Raw genomic sequence first — 22,125 nt, 5'->3', positions numbered from 1 at the left:
TCTTCTTTAGCATATTTGCTTTTGTGTCCATGTAGTGCACTTATAGCTGGATATTTGAATTTTGCTTGTTTCTTTTTGTTCTGCATGCATCATTAAACCTGCTTACATGCATCTACTTTGGCTGCACAGTCAGAAAATGTTGTTCTGATGCTACAGGTACATTTATTCCTTTGTGAATTCATTTTTTTAAATTAATAGATGGATTTTAAAAAACTGCATACAGATCCCTCTCTATTTTTAAATGAAGTGTTGTGATAAATTTTACTTTTATTTAAATAACCTGGTTATTTTCAAATTGATTTAAATCATTGATTCTTTTTTGTTGTATAAGCTGGAGAAATAATGGGTGAACGGTGTGGATTGGTCCTTGTGGCTGGGATATCTTGGGCCACACAGGATGAGGACAGGGAGAGGGGCAGGACTAGTAGCTTGGTGATCCAGAGTATAGATACTGCAAGTGTGATAGTGCAGGTCTTCTTCTTTCGAGTCCAACTTGTTACAAATGTTGACCTCGCTGTCATCGTCTGTTCCGAAAAGGACGCAAGCTTCCGGCGACAATCAGTGTGAGCCTCCTTTGTCACAAGAGATCAGGGGTCGGCAACTTACGACCCTCGGGCTGAATGCGGCCCGTAACCCGAAATCATCTGGCCCGCAGGCGTAATTTTTCCCCCGTAAATATCCGGACTGCAGACGGTACCTCCCGGGCCCGAGGCCACGGCGCCCAGGTGCGATGACACATGAATGCAAGGAGGCCTGCGCTGGCGGCCACAATGGAAGATGCGCCGAGCAGCGGCGACGCCAAGCTCTGGTTGTACTGCATCCTGCGCCGGCAAGGACGCACACCTTCTGTGTCTGAGCTTCACTGTTGGGATCGGGGTTGTCAATAGGCCGGGGACGAATGAGTGTGAGTATTTGAGCCACTGTCTTCAGGACAGAGCCAAGGCAATGGTCTGTAGGTACGCCATGTTCGTGAGCGCCCGTAATTAGGGGCCTGTGTGTTGGGTGGCGTCCTCGAAGGGGCAGGATCTATGTGAACATGTGATTTGATGGCTGCCATCCGGGGAGGGATGAGGGCGGGATCCATGTGTACACGTGATAGATGTGGCCCGCCATCTACTCACAGACATGCGTCCTGGCCCCTATACAGAAAAGTTGCAGTCCTCTGCAATAGAGGTTGTTGGTAGCAGAATTAGCTCAGGATTCTTCCAATTTCCAGCCCTGCGACGGGATGCTTCATAGTTGCAGGTGAGAGAGAAGGAAGGGGGGAGGAGTTACATTTTTGACGAGGTTACTTGACTACTTCCAGATTCAGGGACAGTTTCTTCCATTGTAATCAGGTATGGTCTTTACGCTGACTTTATAGCGAGCAACACAAAGCTTTTCACTGTTCCTGTGAGAATAAACAGAACTAAAATAAGATATTCTTGGGGATCGTCCAGTGAGGCTATATGGGTGGAACAACTCAGAAATAAGAAGGGATGTTTACTTTGATTGTATTGTATTTTAGACTCTCCATTATTCAGTGGGAATTGGATGAGCAAATATATAGGGAAGAACAATAAGAAATAAAGCAATGCATTTAAGGAAAATCAGGCGGGGGTGGGGGGTGGGGGCAAGAAAAAGACATGAGAATGCTCTGACAGACGAGATAAAGGAAAATCCTATGATTCTACATTTATATTAAGACCTTGTGGGTAAAAGGAGGGAATAAGCCCCTTAAGGATAAACTTGGGGTCTTTGTATCAAGCCCCTGAAGATGGATCAGATGTTAGTAAATACTTATCTGCATTTACTTTGAGAAGGTCAATGAGGGAAAGGAATTGAGGGAAATCAGTATTAATCTGTTGGACCATTAGTCTCCAAGGTCTGACCAAGTATGTCCTCTGCAATTGTAGGAAGCTAGGGAAGAAATTCCTGCCACCCTGGCAGAGATTTTTGATCATATTCTGTCATCTGGAGATACTTGAAGATTTGGGATTAGCCAATGTTATTACTTTAAGAAGGGCTGCGAGGACAAATGGGGAACTATAGGCCAGACATCATTAGTCACTGGAGGGGATTCTGACAGGCAAGATCTACCAGTACTTGGATAGGGGATTGATTAGGAATTTTTCAGCATGGCTTTGTGCGTAGGAAATCATGTCTAACAAATGTGATAGAGTTTAGATGGGATCACCGAAATGATTAAGGACAGGGTGGTGGAGGTTGTCATTTTTTGGACGAGCAAGATCTTAAAGTTCTTGTGTTGGGCTAGTCTAGAAGGATAGATCATGAGATGAAGGCTAAGCAAGTCCCAATTGGATTCAAAATTGGCTTGGTGGAAGAAGTCAGAGGGTTATAGTGGAATGTTTTGTTTTCTTAGTTGGGTTGTAGTGTGGAGAGGAGTGTTTTTCTGATTGGCGTCCTGTGACCAGTTGTATGGCACAGGGATCTGTGCTGGGTGCCCTGTTATTTGTCATCGATATTTCACAATTTGGGTGACATAATTAATGTGATTAGCATATTTGCAGATGACGCCCAAATTGTAGAAATATACTGATAAGGGGATAAAAAGGTCATTGAGGATAGCTAGGAATGCATAGTTAAGGTTACAATCCAATCATCTGAATGACTGAACAGACTCTAGTTGTCTCTTAAATTTAAGAGACATATGAAAGATATGGTTAAATAAAGATGAGATGTCTATTCGCTGCAATCCTCTAAAATAACAGGAAACTTCATGGAAAGAGACAAAGCACTGGAGTAACTCAATGGGCAGCAATTCTGGAAAATGATCAGAAATGAAAAGACGAATAATGTGAGATAAGGAGAGATTGTGAAATGCGAGGGGAAAGAATATAGGTGGAAGGCGCGTGGGCAAGGGAAGGGGAACATGGGTGCAAATGGACACAGGTAAGAGGGAGAATAAACTGGGGTGCGGACGGGGAGAGAGAGGGGGGGGGGGGGGGGAGAGACTGGGAAGGTGTTCGAAGGTTACCTAAAATTGGCGAAATTGATGTTCATGGGTTATTTTCCTCCATTCCTATCTTTGCGTTACACGGTATTGAATAACTGCTATTCTCATTTGTTTATAATGAAGTGCATATTATTTAATATTGGTAACAAGCTTCTTAGACATACTGAATCTAACTGGTGTGTGCTATGCATTTATTACATACATAATTTTAAGTGTATTCTTCAACTTCCAGCTAAGATAAAGGTTTAAGTGTTCTGTAATTTTTGATGTGACTTCTATCACGATAAACCTGTCAATATTTTCTTTCTGAAACAGATAATCTACTATGAGATTGGTTTCATCATCTGTGCAGCTTTGGGAATTGTGTTTATACTGCTCATGCCTATTTTGGGCCTGTGTTTCTGCATGTGCCGTTGCTGTGACAACTGTGGAGGTGAGCTGCACCAGCGGCAGAAGAAAAATACTGATTGCAGAAGAAGCTGCTTTGCAACATCCTTGCTGCTTGTAACGGTACTCATAACGTAAGTTCAAATGTCAACACCGTCTTGCGGAGAATGTTGGTCTTTGCATTGATGGCACTTGGTTGCTAAGTAGGACACCCAATTGAAGCAGTTGATGCTCTTTCCCCTCTGGTATCAACTTAAAGAATAGCACCAGGGGTAGGCCCTGTGCCTTTTTAAATCTCCTGTGCTATCTGTTAGATCATGGGCTCAACTACAAAAACCTCTCATTTATTCAATGATTCAGGCTCTCTGCATTCTGGAATAGAGAATATCAGATTCATAACCCCAAATGAAAACAAAATCATCCTGGTCTGTGCAATCTTATATTCTCACATTTGGTGGAATGATGGAAAACATCCATTTCACATCTTTTTCTATTTTGTCCACTCAGAATCAAGGATAATAATAATAATAATAATAATAATAAATTTTATTTGTGGGCGCCTTTCAAAAGTCTCAAGGACACCTTACAGAGATTAACAAGAATAATAAAACATATAATCGGAATAAAATAAATAATATAGACATCACCAATACACAAATTAAAAACAGAATGTTCTTCCAAACCTACGTGAGAATATGCTTAATCTGCTCATTTCCTCTTCATGGCAACCCATTAAATCCATTGAACTAGTGAATATTCTCTGATCTGATATCAATCCAAGTAAATCCCTCTAAGGAAACCGAACTCTGCACGATTTACCAGGGGTGTAAGGTTGCAGTAAGACATCCCTCCTTTTGCAACTAATTCCCATTGCATGGAAAGACCAATTGCATTGCTTTCAAAGGTACACAAAATTGCTGGGGAAACTCAGCGGGTGCAGCAGCATCTATGGAGCGAAGGAAATAGGCGACGTTTCGGGCCGAAACCCTTCTTCAGACCCTTCTTCATTGCTTTCAAATTTGCTGCAGCAGCATGTTAATCTTGTGCTCAATGTACAAGCCTCCACGGAGCTTTTTCTAGAATCTAGACATATTTGGAAGACCCCAATCCGTGGATCTGCTTTCTGTGCAATTACTTAGTTTAAGAACCTGGATGCAGACCAAGTCCAGAGGACTTGTTTACTATTGGTGTCATCAATATTTTAACTAAATAGGTACTGCAGACGCTGGTTTAAATAGAAGAGACATAAAATGCTGGAGTAACAAAATGCTGGGACAGGCTGCAGATCTGGAGAGAAGGAATTGGTAATGTTTTGGGTCGAGACCGTTCTTCAGGCTGATTCGGGTCGAGACCCTTCAGACTGATAACTAATTCTGACTGATTAAATTATTAATAATTTAGTTTTTTCCCCCCATCCCCTCGTTATGTCTTTATCCAGGTATGCTTTTAGTTTTCTAATTTTTTTATTAGCTTTACGATATCCTTCCTATTTCAGTAATGATTTAATTACCGATGCAGAAACTAGAGGTTGATGCTCGATACTTTGTGCCACAGCTGCACATTGCTACAATGTGATGTGCAATATCATCTTCCCCTCGGCTAACAATGTACCATTCTACATTTCCTTGGTCATCATCCCCTTTGATCTGTGTTTTCACACCGTATTCTTCCATATTTGTCTCCCTTTCCCCTGACTCTCAGGCTGAAGAAAGGTCTCGACCCAAAACGTCACCCATTCCTTCTCTCCAGAGATGCTGCCTGTCCCGCTGAGTTACTTCAGCATTTTGTGTCTATCTTCAATAGAAAAACGAAAGCTTCCTTGAGCAATACAAAAATGTGAAGTGGGAGCAAGAGGAGACTACTCGAGCCTGTTGAGTCATTCAGATGATCAGATTGTAACCTCAACTACGCATTCCTACCTGTCCTCGGTGACCTTTTCATCCTCTTATCAATATCTTTCTACTCTGAGATTCTGCTCTTGGGTTCTGCTTCTACTGCCCTTTCAGGAAGAGTGTTTCAAAGATTCCAGACCCTCTGAGAAAAAAATATTTCCCCTTCTCTTGGTCTTAAATTAGTGACTTATTTTCGTAACATTGTGGCCGTTGATTGTAGATTCTCTCTACACGTTCACCCTATCAAGTCTACTATGGATCTTTCTTTCAATCAGGCTGCCTCTCATTCTTCTAACTTGCAGTGCTGCCATTTATTTTGAGAGGACTAGAATACAAAACCAGTGGCTTTAGGTGCTGAGCAGACCGCATTTGGAGTATTGTGAGCAATTTTAAGCCGCATGCCTAGTGAACTTCTGTGAACTGCATCCTTATAAAAGTGACAAGTGTTGTAAATCGGACACTATGGTCTCACTAGTGCACTATTTAACAAAAGCACAGTCTCCTATTTGGGTATTCAATTTCCATTGCAAAGAACACTTTTTTGGTTTTCTCATTTGCTCAGCCTGCATTCCAGTCTTTTGCAAATCATGCTCTGGTGGACCCAGATCCCTTTGTATCCTACAGCTTTGCCATCTCTCAACATGTAGGTAATGTACCTTTTTCTGTCAAAATGGACAATTTCACACTTTTCCATATCATCCTCCATCTGCTAAATCTTTGCCCACTCATTTAATATGCCAACACTTTGTGAACTATTTGTGTGTTCCTCAGGACTTGTTGTCCTACCAATCTTTGTCTTCAGCAAATTTAGCAACTGCACTTTTGGTGCCTTAATCTAACGTTTATAAATTGTAAAAGTTGAGGCTGCAGCATTGTACCTTGCCAACCTTTAAAGACCTATTTATGCATACTCCTTTCCTATTAGCTAGCTAATCTTCTACTTTTGCCAACTTGAGCATTTACTTTCCACAAAAACTTGAAGTGGCACCTTATCAAATACCTTCTGGTAAATCGTATGGTATGCACACCAGTTCCCTTTTCACCTCGGTACATGTTACTTCATAGAACTCCAATAAATGGATCAAACACCATTCCTTTTCCATGAAACCATGTTGATTTTGCTTGCAGTTTTCCATGAACCTTGCTCCAGCATCTCTAATAATAGCTTCTAACTGCCTGCAGTTTCCTACTTTTCTTGAACAAAAGAGTTCCATTTATTATTTTTTCATCTAATGGAACCTTTCCCAGATTTGGAAATTTGAAACTAATGCATCAACTATCTCATCTAACCATGAGATAATTTGAAGAAGTCCAGAAAGTCCTAGGGATGTTAGCTCAGAGCCATTTCCCTAATAATTTGATTTTTTTTATCATCCCCACAATTCCTTGTCTTCCAATTACTGATTAAGAGCTAATTCTGGGATATTACCTGAATCCTCTCTTGTGAAGGCTGATGCAAAATACCTGTAATTCATCATCAGCTCCTTACTTTCCGTATTGGCCAATATTGCGATGGTGTTGGAATTTTGTTAGAATTGTACATGGTGTTGGTAAGGCCACACTTGGAGCAGTGTGCACAGTTTTAATCTCCTTAATGTTAAGGATATAGTAGATTTGGAGGCAGTCCAAAGGAGATTTATCAGGCTCGTTTCTGGAATGAAAGAGTTGCCCTATGAAGAGAGGCTAAACTGATTAGGTATACATTGTTTGGAATTTAGAAGATGTAGTGGTGATCTTATTGAAACATAAGATCCTAAGGGGGTTTGGTGGAGTAGTGGTTGAGCTTTTTTCACAAGTGGGAGTGTCTCGAATGAAGGGACATGGTTTCAAGATAAGAGGTCGAGCTTTTGAAGTAGAAACTTATTGCAGATAGTAGTGCATTTCAGCCGCAGTATGTGATGGGGAGCAGATCATTAGATATATTTAAGATGGAGATAGATAAATGTTTGTAAAATTGAGGACTACGAGGAACTGGCACAGAAGAAAAGTTGAGGCCAGCATTGATCAGCCTTAAGGGCTGATACAACACTCCCCAGGGTCCTATTGTTCACTGTTAATGTCCTTCCCTGGTTTGACTTCCCAAAATCCAATATGTCACACTTAGTTGAATTAAAATCCATTGACCAATACTCTAGCAGTTCCCTGGATCCCATGCAATCTGCCCTTCCAGAGCAGCATTCCATATGGAACCTTATCAAAGGCCTTGCTCAAATCCATGTAGAATACATCTATAGCCTTGTCCTCATTAATCTTCTTTGTTGCTTCAAAATTCAATAGCATTTGTAAGAGACAATCTCTCATGTACTTAACCATGCTGACTATCCCAAATTAACCCGTCCTTCCAAATGCATGTATATCTTATCCCTTTATCTCCAGTTACCTTCCTACCATAAATGTCAGGCTCATTGGTCGAGATTCCCAGATTTTTCTTTGTTGCCCTTGGGGGTATAAAATTATCCACCCTGCAGTCTTCCAATACCATGCTGGTATCTAACGATGATCCATGTATCTCAGCCATGACTCCAGCAATTACTTTTTTTAGCTTTCCAGAGTCCATAGATATACAGTGCATCCATCCAGATAGTATTCAGACCCCTTCAACTATTTCCACATTTTGTACGTTACAGCCTTATTTTAAAATTGAGTTTTTCCTCATATCAGTCCTAAATGGCCTACCCCTTATTCTTAAACTGTGACCACTGGTTCTAGACTCCCCCAAAATTGTGAACATTTTTCCTGCATCTAGCCTGTGCAAGCCCTTAAGAATTTTATGTTTCTATAAAAATCCCTCTCATCCCTCTAAATTCCACTGAATACAAGCCCAGTCGACCCATTCTTTCCTCATATGTCAGTCCCGCCATCCCGGAAATTAACCTGGGAGCCTACGCTGCACTCCCTCAATAGCAAGAATGTCCTTCCTCAAATTAGGAGACTAAAACTGCACACAGTACTCCAGTTGTGGTCTCACCAGGGCCCCGTACAACTGCAGTAGGACCTCCTTGCTCCTAAACTCAAATCCTTTCGCAATGAAGGCCAACATGCCATTAGCTTTCTTCACTGCCTGCTATACCTGCATGCTTACTTTCAGTGACTGATGCACAAGGACACCCAAGGTCTCGTTGAACCTCGCCTTTTCCTAATCTAACTCCATTCAGATAATAATCTGCCTTCCTGTTTTCTGTCACCAAAGTGGATAACATCACATTTATCCACATTATTATACTGCAATGGCATGCATCTGCCCACTCACCCAACCTATTCAAGTCATGCAGCCTCAGAGCATCCTCCTCGCAGCTCACCCCGTTGCTGGACACTTGCACCTGCAACTGGGTCCTTAATTTTCTGACGCAACGGCAGCAGACAGTCAGGGTGGGCAGCTGGACATCAAGAACCATCGAAGTGAGCACTGGCTCACCCCAAGGCTGTGTCCTAAGCCCCCTGCTGTTCAGTCTGCTTACTCGTGACTGTACTGCCAGACTCAGCAATAATTATATCAATACGTTCGCTGATGACACAACAGTGGTGGGTCTCATCAGCGACAACAATGAGTCGGCATACAGGATGGAGGTGGAGCTGCTTACAGAGTGGTGCAGATCTCACAATCTCATCCTCAATGTGGAAAACACTAAGGAAATGGTGATCGATTTCAGCAGAGCCATCTCCATCATTAAGGACCCCCTATCTCCATTCTGCCATCTGGGAAGAGGTACAGGAGCATCAGCTGCAGAACCAGCAGGATGCTACACAGCTTCTTCCCACAGGCAATAAAACTGGTTAACGGACTGTGTCCCCTCCCCATACATCATACACCAACACACCTAACCTCGCCCATACTTTGACAGCTAGACACCTGTCAAAGCAAAGCCACTGTCCGATCTGAATGTCTGTTTTTAACTCAATTTTAAAGTCTATTTTAGAAAAGTTAATTTTAAAGTTGTATGTATTTATTCTGTTTTTATGAACTGCACTGATAGGAACTGATTGAGAAACAATTTTTCGTTTCCTCTGTGTATGTAAGTACTCGGTGAAAATGGCATTAAAGTAAATACTGAATACCCAGCCACCCAGCTTTGTTTCATCCGCAAAGCTGGAGATGTTCTTGGGAACAACTTGTTTATTTAGTTCTGCCTGCCTCTGAAATGAATGTGAAATGTATGGTATGATACTACATGTTTGAATTTTAAGCAGTACAAAACATTCTCAGGGATCGTTTGGACAAAATTATTGCTATGTATGTGTTACTTCCAGCCACTGCAGATCCAGAATTGGTTCAAATCCCAGATACTCTTGTACTTTTTCTTCCCTGCCTCTGTCTGCATACTATCATGTGGCAGATTGGTCTCTAGCTCCTTTGTACTCGTGTGCTTCATTAATATGAAACTTGATTTGTTCCCTTTTCCAACATAGTCACACATTCTTAGTATCATGTACTACATGTAAGAATTTACAGTTTCTTCTTTCGACCCAGGGGAATGATGTTTGCTGTCATTGGCTTGCTAACTAGTAATTTGCCAATGAGGCTCGATGTTCATACTTAAAAGGTCAAACATGTTTGATTTGCTTAAAGTTAAAATGGGATTTAGGGATTTGGATGTTGACCATTTGGCGAGTATGTGGAATATATTTAAAAAATTGCACTGTTCTTAAATGTTTAAAATCAACCCAGTTATATCCCAACTTTATTTTTTGTCTATCCAGTTTGAGTGTACAATTTTTCTGGTTATATGTGAGATTTGTTTGGCTGGTTCATGTACCCAACACACCCTTTTCTCTATTGCTTGAGAATGGCCGACATCTAAAAATATATAGGTTTTGCTGTTCTGTGTTTCTTATTAAATTTCTTATTGGTATGATGTGTTTCCGGTTAATATTGGTTACTGTGGGTGTTCTGCAAAACTGAGGTTGCGTTTAACTTGTCGTCAAGTCACTTTTATTTCTATAGCACATTTAAAAAACAACTCTAGTTGACCAAAGTGCTTTACATTGGTGGAGGTACTAATGTTATACAACAGTGGTTCATAGATTAAGTACATACATCTAGCCCTCCCTCAGAGGACGTCAAGAAAGGCTTGAGAGTAAAGATGAGTTTAAGTCTCGATTTAAAAGAGTCGATGGAGCGGGCAGTTCTGATGGGAAGAGGGATGCTGTTCCACAGTCTAGGAGCTGCACAGTGGTGTACATTGTTATTTGAAGTGATTTCTAAGTATGGAAATTGGATAGGAAATCAGCCTGCATCTGGACACCGTAAGATAAATGAGAGGCCAGACAATGTTTTGTAGCCTTTGTTTCAGACAGGATGTTGTCCTAAATACTGTACTAGGAGAATGCAATTTAAAGAATAATCAGCTTTTGACCATTGTAATCTCTCAACAAATACACTATTCCCTGCTAAAGTGTCCCTACCTTCACTGGCTAGTTTTGAATTTTTATGATTGGATGCTTTATTTGACCCTAGCTAGTTTTGAGCAATGGCTTCTCTTCCCATTGACAACAATTTATGCTCTCCTGTGTTTCAACCTTGTCGTCTTTCTCATCCGTGCTATATTCTACATATGTAGTCTATTGGATGTGTACCACGATGACACCTCTGTGCACAATCTTTGTCAACTCATCTGCCCATGTGCTGTTTGATGTCTAATTCTAGGCACCGTTTAACCCACTGGCCAAACAGTGATACAATGACCTGACCCAAAGCTGCTGTCATTCCTGGCAGCTGAGTTGAGCTTCTGACCTGACACTTGCACCTCCACCAACCTCATCTAATGTATTCGCTGTACCAGGTGTTAACTTCTCTACATCGGCTAGACCAAGCGCAAGCTCTTTGATCTTTTCACTGAACAGCTCCGCTCAGTCCGTCTTAACTTACCGGTTGCTTAGCACTTCAATTCTCCCTTCCATTCCCAATCTGTCCTTTCTGTCCTGGGCCTCCTCCATTGTCAGAGTGAGGCCCAGCGCAAATTGGAGGAAAAGCACCTCATATTTCGTTTGGGTAGTTTAAACCCCAGCGGTATGAACATTGAATTCTCTAACATCAAATAGCCCTTGCCTTCCCTCTCTATCCCCTCCCCCTTCCCAGTTCTCCCACCAGTTTTGCTGTCTCCGACTACATTCTATCTTTGTCCCGCCCACTCCTCTGACATCAGTTTGAAGAAGGGTCCCGACCCGAAACGTCACCCATTCCTTCTCTCCAGAGATGCTGCCTGACCCGCTGAGTTACTCCAGCATTTTGGGTCTACCTTCTGACGTGATATCTTTGATATTACACGCTACTTAATTCCAGCTCAATAAAATTATCTGTCTGGTTCCCTGCCTATCTCAGCACAACTTTCAAAATGTTCAACCTGCTTTTCCACTGGACTCTTGTATTCCACTGTTCCCAAGGCTCCTCTCCCATTCTTCACATTGCAGCTCATCAAAAACTGCTTGCTGACAGCATTACTTTTGCCTGTTGTTCCCTATTATTTTTAACCTCTATTTAAATATCTTACCAAGGCAAGAGATTGCAGGTGCTGAAATCTGGCACCAATCAGCAGGCCGGGTAACAATTGTGGAGGCAAAATGTATATGTCAATGCTTTGGGTGAATATCCAGCATCAGGACTGAGGAAATAGTGCCTATTTATCGCAGTTCAGCAGAGGTGTGGGCCAGAGGCTGTAAGTGGAATTAGATTGATTAGTTTGAGGAAGAGATGGTCAGCAATTGGCAGCTAACTTGCTCTTTGTATGTGCATTCATTATCTTATCTCTGAGGCCACCTCTTGCCGTAAATGCACACCACAAGGAATCGTTTAATTCTCATCTTTCACCTTTTCCTTGTTTCCTCTCCTTTTTTGATGTATACAAGAGAGTTAGAGATAGCTCTTGGGGACATGGAATCAAGAGATGGGGAGAAAGCAGGGGACTGATTTTGGACGATCAGCCACGATCATATTGAATGGCGGTGCTGGCTCGAAGAGCTGAATGGCCTACTCCTGCACCTATTTTCTATGTTTCTAGTCTCCTTTAATCTAGTTTATCTTCCTAAATGTAAGTGGTCTCTCTCCTCTCCAGCAAGACTGCATCTCTTTAATTGCAACAACCAAAATGTCCTCAAACCTTCATTTTTGAAATTGGTGTGGAAGAAAGTAAGCCAAGCATTTTGATTTTCATTTAATCAGAAAAATAAATGAATATTGTACGACCATGGTAAATTTAATGCTTCCTCGGGCAATGGCAAAAGAATAACTTGACAGCAAATCTGAAAGTTAAATGCATTCAGAGCATCCGATGCCGGTGCGTTTTCTGTATTAAGAAAAAGTTATTGCTACGGCAAAATAATTTAATACAGAATACATGGGAATTTTAATTCCTCTGAAAGAGCCTTTGTTGTTTTCACAATTCTCTTGTCTTCAATTACCCTTTGTCTGTTCCAGTGGTGCAGATGACCTTGAGAGCCTGTGGATACTGTCGATCCTTGCTTTACAAAATGGGAACAAAGAGGTCTTTCTAAGAATTTAGAATTGATTATGATTTACCTAATTTTAATCTCATCGCTGGAAACTCATTGAATTAATAGTGCAAGCATTGTATCCACCCGTTTGTACCCAACTATCAGTTTCCCTTTGAGCAGGTTAAATAACATATTATGAAAAGCATATAATTTGATGCTGATCCTTTGGGCATTGAACTGGAAATGGAGCACTGTTCAAAAGCTAAGATAAATGCAACAAGGGTAAAATGTCCTTTATAGAAAAGATGATTATTTTTTTCCAGGAATGAGTAACATTTGTATGTTTGACATTGTATCATCTCATGGTCAGATTGGCTGAACCATGGAATTATAATTTAAATTGTAATTATACATTTTACTGCTTGGGAAACCTATTTGAAGGGAAACATGCATTTTGTAAATGACAACATGTTTGGGCAACACATAGATTCAAAGGCATGTGTGTGGTGTATGTTTACAGATTGATGCTAAATATTTGTCTACCATGACTAAGGATTTCTCTATTCCCCTATCCCACCACCAAATACTTTGCTTGGCTTGAAGTCTTTTGATTTTTTTTTAATGTGGCAGACAGTGGAACAACTGAATATTTCAGCTGTGAAATAAGGGGCAAAGGGAGAGAAAGCTTGAGGTGTGCATTGCTGTTGCCATGGTAATTTATAAACTACTGGAACAAGTTGTTTTGGAGTACTAGAATACAAATACTGTAGTATGAAAAATGCTGATGCTGTCTGAAGGATAAGCTCCATCGGTTTTGCTCGAGCCCAAAGTTGCAATACCCTCATACTTGTAGTCAAATTGGTAATATAATTCATCAGATTAAAACAGCATCTGCAGTTCCTCTCTACATAGTGCAATATGATTGATGTATTTTAAGGAAATTGAGAATATCTAAGGTAGATAATTGAAAATGTATGCTAGAAGTAATATCTGTACACAGCTGGATAAGTGTGCATACTTTGTTTTGCACCACAATTGTAGGCCAAGTATATTACTGCTTGTCTCTAGAGGATGAAAGCAGTGCTGTGATCGTTCAGAGCATCTTTGTGTTGTTTGTGCAGTGCATCACATACCTTCTTGTTCAAAAGCATGAAGGAGTTGTTTATGTGGTGTGGTTGATGTTGCCTTAGAATGTTAATTTTTGGGGGCCAAGGATATGTTAAAATGGATTCTTCGAATGAATAATGCAAATAGAGCTTTGTTCCAAAACTTGAGAAAGTTGTTGAATTGGAACTGCTATTACCACTTCATGTTCAATTCATCCTATTCCTCGTCACAATTGCTAGGCTAGATGCACTTGTGAATACCACCATCTGCAGTTTTTTTATTAAGCATGGATCGGAGATGAATTGAGCTGTTCTTACCTGCACCCTATTAAATTGGGGTTGTTCATTATGCCAGTCGACTGATCTCGCTGCTAGGATTGAGGTGGCGTTGCAGAATTCTCCAGGGCTGCATTGAGGAATGACCAATCGATTAAGATAGACACAAAAAGCTGGAGTAACTCAGCGGGACAGGCAGCATCTCTGGAGAGAAGGAATGGGTGATGTTTCGGATGGAGACCCTTCAGACTAAGCCAGGTTATTTTCATTTGGCACAAGTAATCCTGGATGCGTTTCAACAATGTACAAATTAAAAAATTATACTTTCAAATGCCACAACTGCGCATCGTTTAGATGGGAGTGGAGGAAGCGAGTCACTTTTTCCCCCAGGACAAGGCATATCCAGGGCATTCATTAGGTGAAGTGGTGAATAGGACAGTTGCATTATCTGAGAACTGAGGCGGAAGTGTTGGTTATGGAATAGTGGGGACTTGCTTCTCAAGTTTAGGAAAAAGTAGAGAGGTACATTTTGTGTTCTCTTTCTAGGTCTGCACAAAACTTGAGAGTATTTAATTTACAACAGAAGTCTTTAATGCTTTACCCAATTTTTAGTTTTTATCGACGGTCGTCAGCGTTTTGGATGAGAACGCTATTGGTTCTTCCTTGCCGTTCGGCGCCGTTTGTGAGATTACTGCTCCAAGACCAGACGGCGTTGCATCGGCGGCCAGCGAGATCGGCTTCGATGGGTCATAGTGGACCAAACGCATCTTCTGGGCGAGCATCTCCTTCAACCTGGTGAATACATGGTCACATTCTTTGGACCAGTGCCGTTCGACGTCCTGTTTTCAAAGGTTGCTCAATGGTGCGCACAAAGTCGAAGGTGCCGGTATGAACTTGCCATAGTAGTTCACCTTTGCCAATGAAGCTTTCAAGCTGCTTCGCATTTTCGGGCGTCGGCAATTTCACAATGGCGTCCACTCTTTCTTCCGATGGCTTCAGACCACTTGCTGAGATCACATGTCCGAGATATGTGACCTGTTGTCCATCCTCAACTTCATGCCGTAGTTGTTCAGTGCCGTGAGGACCTGTTTTAGGTTCTGCAGGTGTTCTTCCTCTGTCCGGCCGGTGACAATTATGTCATCCAGGTAGGCGGCTACGTACGGAATCCCTGCAACCAGATTGTCGACCAGTTTCTGGAAGATGGCTGGTGCCGGTCCAAACGACAATCGGTTGTATCTGAACACGAGCAGGTTTTTTGTCTCGTTGTCCAGTTCCACTTGGAGATATGCGTCGGACATGTCCAATTTCGAGAAGTACTGTCCTCCTTGCAACTTGACGAACAGTGGTATGGAGTGTTGATCAATGTGCAATTGAGGGTTTACAGTCACTTTGTAGTCGCCACAGATGCGCACCTTGCCGCGAGGCTTCTGAACGACAACTATGGGTGTGGCCCATCTGAATGGTCCACATGGGTGATAATTCCCATTTCTTCAAGACTGCAGAGTTCCTTGTCGACGGCGTCCATCCGACTGAACGGAACTGGTCTTGGTTTGAAGAACTTAGGGATGGCATCGTCTTTGAGTATGAGCCGTGCCTTCGTCTTTGTGCAATGTCCGATGCCAAGTGCGATCTGTGGTAGATGACATTGCCATAGTTGATCCATCATAGATCAAGGCGTTCATGTCAAGCTTGAAAGGTTGGATCCAGTCGATGGCACACCGGGATGTACCTTCTTTACCAACGACGATCAGCGGCAACATCTATGTCATACCATTACAGGAAACGGCGACAGTGCATTTGCCTTTCGTGGGAATGGGCTGTTGGAGGTGGATCGGCTTCAGTGTTGGCGATTCGATCCTCTCCCAGATGTCCTGACCCACTAGCGACACAGCTGCACCAGTGTCCACCTGGAACTGTAGATTGACGTTCGAGACCCGTAGCAAAATCCTTGGCTTGTCGGTGATCGTGGACACCCCGAGCACTTCAATAGAAATGATCACCGCGATTTGGTCGACTGTGTTTTGCGCTTTCTTGTCCTTTCTCAGCTTTCCTACGGATTGGCACACTGCCTGGAGATGACCTTTTTGGTAACAGGCATAACAAAAGGACTCGATATACGGGCACTCGCGGTGATGATGAGCAGTTGAGCCGCACCGGTAGCAGGGTTTTGATCCTCCCCCCACAGGGAGACGGCCCTTCTGAAACTGTCCCACCTTCTCCGGATTTACTCTGGGTTGATCAAGTTGTTTCTGGCGTTGCGGAATCTGGCGTTGCGGTCGAGCCTGACGAACTGTATGCTCCTCCTGGGGGAGCTTCGACGCTGTTTCGCCGGCCATTTTGTGCAGTTCTTTACTTAGCAGCTCGGCCATCTTAGCACACTGCACCACATTCTTCAATGAGGCGTCCGATTCCTTGAGAATCGCCTGCTGGATGAATGCGTGCCTGCAGCCCATGACCAGTCTATCCCGCAACGCATCGTCTTGGCATTTTTTGCAGCATTGAGCTTTAAAATCACATGCCTTTGCATTGGTGCGAAGTTCGGCAAGAAATTCGGTGATCGATAGCCCTTCCTGTTGCATCGTCTGGTAGTAATCGAGGTGCGCTACGAGGAAATTTTGACTTTCTTCGAAATGCAGCTGCAAAGCTGTTGTGATTCTAACATAAGAAACTTCAGTTACTTCTTCTGTAAGTAAATTTTGAAGCAGTGCAAAAGTTTCTGGAGACATTGATGAACACAAGGCAGCCTTCTTCCTCTGGCCAGTCATAATTGCCATACTTCCAAAGTATAACTCGGCGCACATTCAATACAACGACCACCTTTCTCGCTGGGGATCGAATTGTCGAGACATGTTAGTTTGAGTTCTGTTTTTTTTTTAAATTTAAAAAAAAAGTCTCTTATCTGGGTCTTTGGACGCAAACCGAAGTATCCCACTCTTGACACCACTTTCGTGTTCTTTTTCTAGGTCTGCACAAAACTTGAGAGTCTTTAATTTACAACAGAAGTTTTTAATGCTTTACCCAATGCTGGCAGCAAGACAACTCAAAATGGCTGCAACCACACACACTGTCTACAGGCAGGATAAACTATATACAAAACATCTCCCTTTGTTCTGTGCAGCGCCACCTGCTGCACGGGAGGAGCAACGGTTCCACCCACCCCACAGTCCACCAAATATCACAGTACACGTCATATTTCTGTTTAAAAACATGCATATCAGGATTAAGGGGATTTAGTATAATCTTTTCTTGCTTCCATTGAGCACCATTTGGTAAAACTAGCAAAATACTTCACTAACAGTGACCTAGTTTGGTTTTGTGTGTGTGCATTAAGCTACAGGCATGCAACATTTAAACCTATTAGCTATCACTGAACTACTTCAATCTGCTGAAATGATTAGTTTGGGAAACATTAATACTGAATTCAGAAGTGCATTTTTATTATATTTCTCAGCTTTCTTAATTACTCGTGGAAATATCAGTAATTAGAAAAAATGCTGATGTATGTATATCTACCAATTAGTAGCAGTTATTTTGAGGAGAGCCAAGTGTAATGTATCCAGCTGTTAATCTGGCTTGCAGTCTGGAATGAGGAGGATGAAAAGAGCATTAAAGGGAATATAATGAATGAGCAAATCTGTGACTGGTAGAATATAATATGGAAAAATTATATCCATTATTGAAAGGCAGAATACAAGAATAAAGACATTTATTTGCTCCTGGGTTATACGGCACTAAACCAGCAAATCTCCATGCCCTAGAGAAGATGGTGGGGAACTGCCTCCATGAAATGCTGCAGGCCATGAAGTGTGGGTAACCCGTGATGATATAAGGGAGGGAGGTCAGGATTTTGACCCAGTGCTGAGGAAACCATGATATATTTCCAAATCAGGATGGTGTGTGGCTTGGAGGGCAGCTTTGAATTGGTGGTGTTCCCATGCTTTTGCTTCCTTTATCCTAGCTGGAAGAAATTGTCAGTTTGGAAGATCTTCTTCAAAGAGTTTTGCTGAGTTTCCGCAGTGCATTCTGTAGTCGGCGCCAATTGCTGATTCTGTGCGTTGGTGGAGTGAGGGAATGTGGTGTCTATTGAGCGGATTACTATGTCTTGTTTGATCATGGCTTCTTGAGTGCTGTTGAAGCTGCAATCATCCAAATAAGTAGTGAGTATTCTATCAGTCTCCTGACTTGAACCTGATAGATGGTGGACAGACTTTGGGGAAATGTGAAGTGAACTATTTGCTGCAGGATTCCTAGACTCTGACCAATAGCCACATAGTGTAAATTTGGGATGACCTCTACGATATTGATAGTGGGAGAATTTAGTGTTGTCAATGGCGTTGAATGCATTGGGTTATAGCTATTATTTTTCCTGATGGCTAAGGCCATTGCCAGGCACTTGTGTGGTGTGTCTGTTCCTTGCCACCTAACAGCCCAAGGCTGGATATTATCCAGGTCTTGATGCATTTAGTTGTGAATTTCTCTATTATCTGAGTAGTCATGAATAGTGCTGAGCATTGTGCAATCATAAGAAAACAGCCCTACCTCTGAGCTAACAATTGAAAGAAGGCCTTTAAAGATGATTGGGCCTAACACAGCCATGAGGACCTCCTGCTGAGTTAATTATCTAAGGCAGAGGATGGCTTCCAACCACCGCAACCATCTCTGTTTGTGCTAGGTATGATTCCAGCCAGCAGAGGGTTTTGCCCGATTCCCATTAACTACAATTTAGCCAGGGCTTCTTAACACTCAAGCCACATTCAACCACATACTGCCAGTTTCTTCGTATACGTTCTGCCGAGATAGCAAGGGTAGTTACACTCACCATCTCTAGAATTCAGCAATTTGGTTCATGTTTGGATAAAGGCTAAAATGAGATCAGCAACTTAATAACTTTGGCAGAACCCAAACTGAGATGTGCAGAGGTTGCTTGATAGCACCACCAATTATTCCTTCTGTCACTTTGCTCTTGATCAACAGTAGATTGAATTTATCTTGCTGCTTGTGGACAGGACTGGCTTGGGCAATTTTCTACATTGTCAGGTACATGTAGATCGACTTTGTGTTGCAGCTCTGGAACAGCAGACCAAAGGGTGCAGCACGTTCCGGAGCACATCAAGAATATTAGCACTGGAACAATTAAATTCTTGATTTGGGTTAACAGGCCCATTAATGCAATAATACACAAATATACAATAATACAACAACTTAATAACAAATATTAGTGTGCAAAATTAGAGCACATGGTGTTGGGGGTAGGGTATAGACATGGATAGAGAACTGTTTGGCAGACAGGAAGCAAAGAGTAGGAATTAACAGTCTGTTTCAAATGGCAGGAAGTGACTATTGGCGTGCCGCAAAGCTCGGTGCTGGGACCCCAGTTATTTACAATATATATTAGCGATTTAGATGAGCGAATTAAATGTGACATCTCCAAGTTTGTGGATGACACAAAACTGGGTGGCCATGTGAGCTGCAATGAGGATGCTGTGAGGCTGCAGAGTGACTTGGATAGGTTGGGTGAGTGGGCAGATGCAGTAATGGTGTCAGATTAGGAAAAGGAGATGAGCAACGAGACCTGGGTGTGCTTGTACATCAGTCACTGAAAGTAAACATGCAGGTACAGCAGGCAGTGAAGGAAGCTAATGGCATGTTGGCCTTCATTGCGAGAGGATTTGAGTTTAGGAGCAAGGAGGTCCTACTGCAGTTGTACAGGGCCCTGGTGAGACCGCACCTGGAGTATTGTGTGCCATTTTGGTCTCCTAATTTGAGGAAGGACATTCTCTGGAACTCTCTGCCACAGAAGGTAGTTGAGGCCAGTTCATTGGCTATATTTAAGAGGGAGTTAGATGTGACCTTTGTGGCTAAAGGGATCAGGGGGTATGGAGAGAAGGCAGGTACGGGATACTGAGTTGGATGATCAGCCATGATCATATTGAATGGCGGTGCTGGCTCGAAGGGCCAAATGGCCTACTCCTGCACCTATTTTTCTATGTTTCTAATACTAGCTAAGCATAATAGTACAAAGCAAAAGTCCAATAGTGCAACCAAAAACGGTCCATTGCAGGGTATAGTTGCTGAGATAGTAGTTATAGTTGTGTGCTGCTCAAAACCATGATGGATGCTGGGAACAAGCTGTTCTTCAACTTGGTGGTCGTGATTTTCATGCTCCTGTACCAAAAAGAATGTGGCCAGTGTGCTTTGTATCTTTTTGAAGCGGCTAGTTTCCTTTATGATGGGAGATCGATACCTGTGGGAGCAGTAGAATGTTTTCTACTCTCTGTAGCCTCCTTTAGTCTTGGGTGTTCGAGCTGATCAGTTATCTCTACCACACCGAGAGTATTTGGCAGCATCCTGAATTTTCTCCATCTTCTAAGGAAGTGAAGATGTTGCTAAACTTTCTTTGTGTGCTAGGCCCATGCTGGATGCTCAGAGAGAAGCATATCCTGGAGCTTAACTGTTGACACTTTCCATTGCCACCCTGTTGATGAAGACTGGTTCATGGATTGACAGTCATCAATATTATTGGTGGAATGGTGTTATGACTCATTGCTTTTACCTCATCCTATGTCTTTAGACATTTCTTTGTCTTATGGAAGATTGCCATCTATGTTGGGCACCACTGAAATTTGCTGAGATGCACCATCTACGTGGCACTTATGGCTGCAGATACTTGCAAATGCTTCAGCTTTCTCTTTTGCACTGATTGCTGAGGTCCTCTTCTCCCCCCCACCCCACTAAGAATAGTGCAATATATGGAGCCTGCTCCTGCAGCAAGTTATTTAATTGTCCAGAATTAAACAATGGTAGACCAGGGGACATGCTGGGCTGTGAGGTTGCCAATTTTAGTTGAGTGCAATTTTGTTGCTGATGGCCCACGTTGCCTCAGATGCCTAGTCCCGAGTTGCATACAGACCTTATGGAGATTAGATCCTGTTTTCAGTGAAAATACGTTTCATGTTGCAAGGTACTACCGCCATGCTGAATAGAACTATTTGCAGCCTCCCCATTCCGCATGGTGGTGGTGGCTTTCCATACGAAATGTATTTTCACTGAAGACAGGATTTCATCTCCATAAAGTGTGTGGGGTCACTCCTACTGATACTGGCATGGACAGATTCATCTGAGGTGAGTAGTTATGTGAAGAAAAGATCAAATGGGCTTTTCCCCTCCACCTACCGCAGTGGCAATATATCTTGGCCCTTGATCAGTTGTTCTACTGAGCCACTGGGGATGGATGTTTGGTCCCCCCCCCCCCCTCCCAGAGAACGTTCTGTGCATTTGCCGTCTCCGTGGTTCTTCCAGGTGATTAATGGAAGGAATGTTCTGATTGTTTACCCTATCTATGCCGCTTACAATTTTATGTACTATTAGGTCTTCCTTTAGCCTCCAATGCTTCAGAGAAGACAATTCAAGTGTGTTCAACCTCTCCTTATAGTTAATATCCTTTAATCCAAGCAGCATCCTGGTGAATTTCTTCTACACCTTCCCCAAAGCCTCTATCCTTCTTGACATGGGGTGACAACTGCACAGTATTCCAAATGCAGCCTAATCAAAGTCCTATAAAGACGCAACATGACTTCCTGACTATCGTGCTCAATGGCTGTACCGATTGAAGGCAAGCGTACCATGCACTGCCTTTACCACTCTTACCTAGTGTCAAGAAGGTCCAGACAGGAAATGTCATATTTTCTTCTCTTCATTTAACATGTTCATTAAATGGTAGGCGTAAAGCAAACTATTTCTGTTTCATGGAAGGGAATAGCATATGGATGTATGTTACTCCTGATAAGAGTACGGCCGTGACATCTGGTCTATAACGTAGCAATGTGGCTGATTACATTAGTTTTGGGATAGAAAGCTAGTTCCCTTGGGGTGACAGCTGTAGGGATGCTGCAGCATTCGTGCTGCTTGTTTGTCGAGATTGTCACATGAGCGAGGACTGCATTTTCTGCGTGATGGTCCAATGCTTGTTGTTTTCTGTGATGTGTCAATGTTGAATCTCTTCAGGGATGTCCTGAGAGTCTTTGAATCTCTTGTTCTGCCCATCGTGTGCTTGTTTGTCAGCTCTCCTTAAACTAGCTGC

General features: G+C 42.5%; 1 protein-coding gene across 7 annotated transcripts in view; it reads left to right on the top strand.

The window, feature by feature from the left end:
* prom1 (prominin 1) overlaps positions 1–22,125 on the top strand; it is a 124,700-nt gene that overhangs the window by 42,858 nt on the left and 59,717 nt on the right. For 5 of the 7 annotated variants that reach the window (XM_033025789.1, XM_033025826.1, XM_033025816.1 and 2 more), the window contains exons 3-4: positions 130–156; positions 3,272–3,477. In XM_033025789.1, coding sequence (XP_032881680.1) covers positions 130–156; positions 3,272–3,477 — 233 coding nt within the window. The remainder of the gene's footprint in view (positions 1–129; positions 157–3,271; positions 3,478–22,125) is intronic. The other 2 variants (XM_033025833.1, XM_033025806.1) reach the window with 1 other exon arrangement.

Source organism: Amblyraja radiata, chromosome 1 (genome assembly GCF_010909765.2).
Source record: "Amblyraja radiata isolate CabotCenter1 chromosome 1, sAmbRad1.1.pri, whole genome shotgun sequence".
NCBI classification, from domain to species: Eukaryota; Metazoa; Chordata; class Chondrichthyes; order Rajiformes; family Rajidae; genus Amblyraja; species Amblyraja radiata.
Note: the sequence above shows the minus strand (reverse complement) of the source record. Positions and strands in the feature narration are given on the sequence as shown.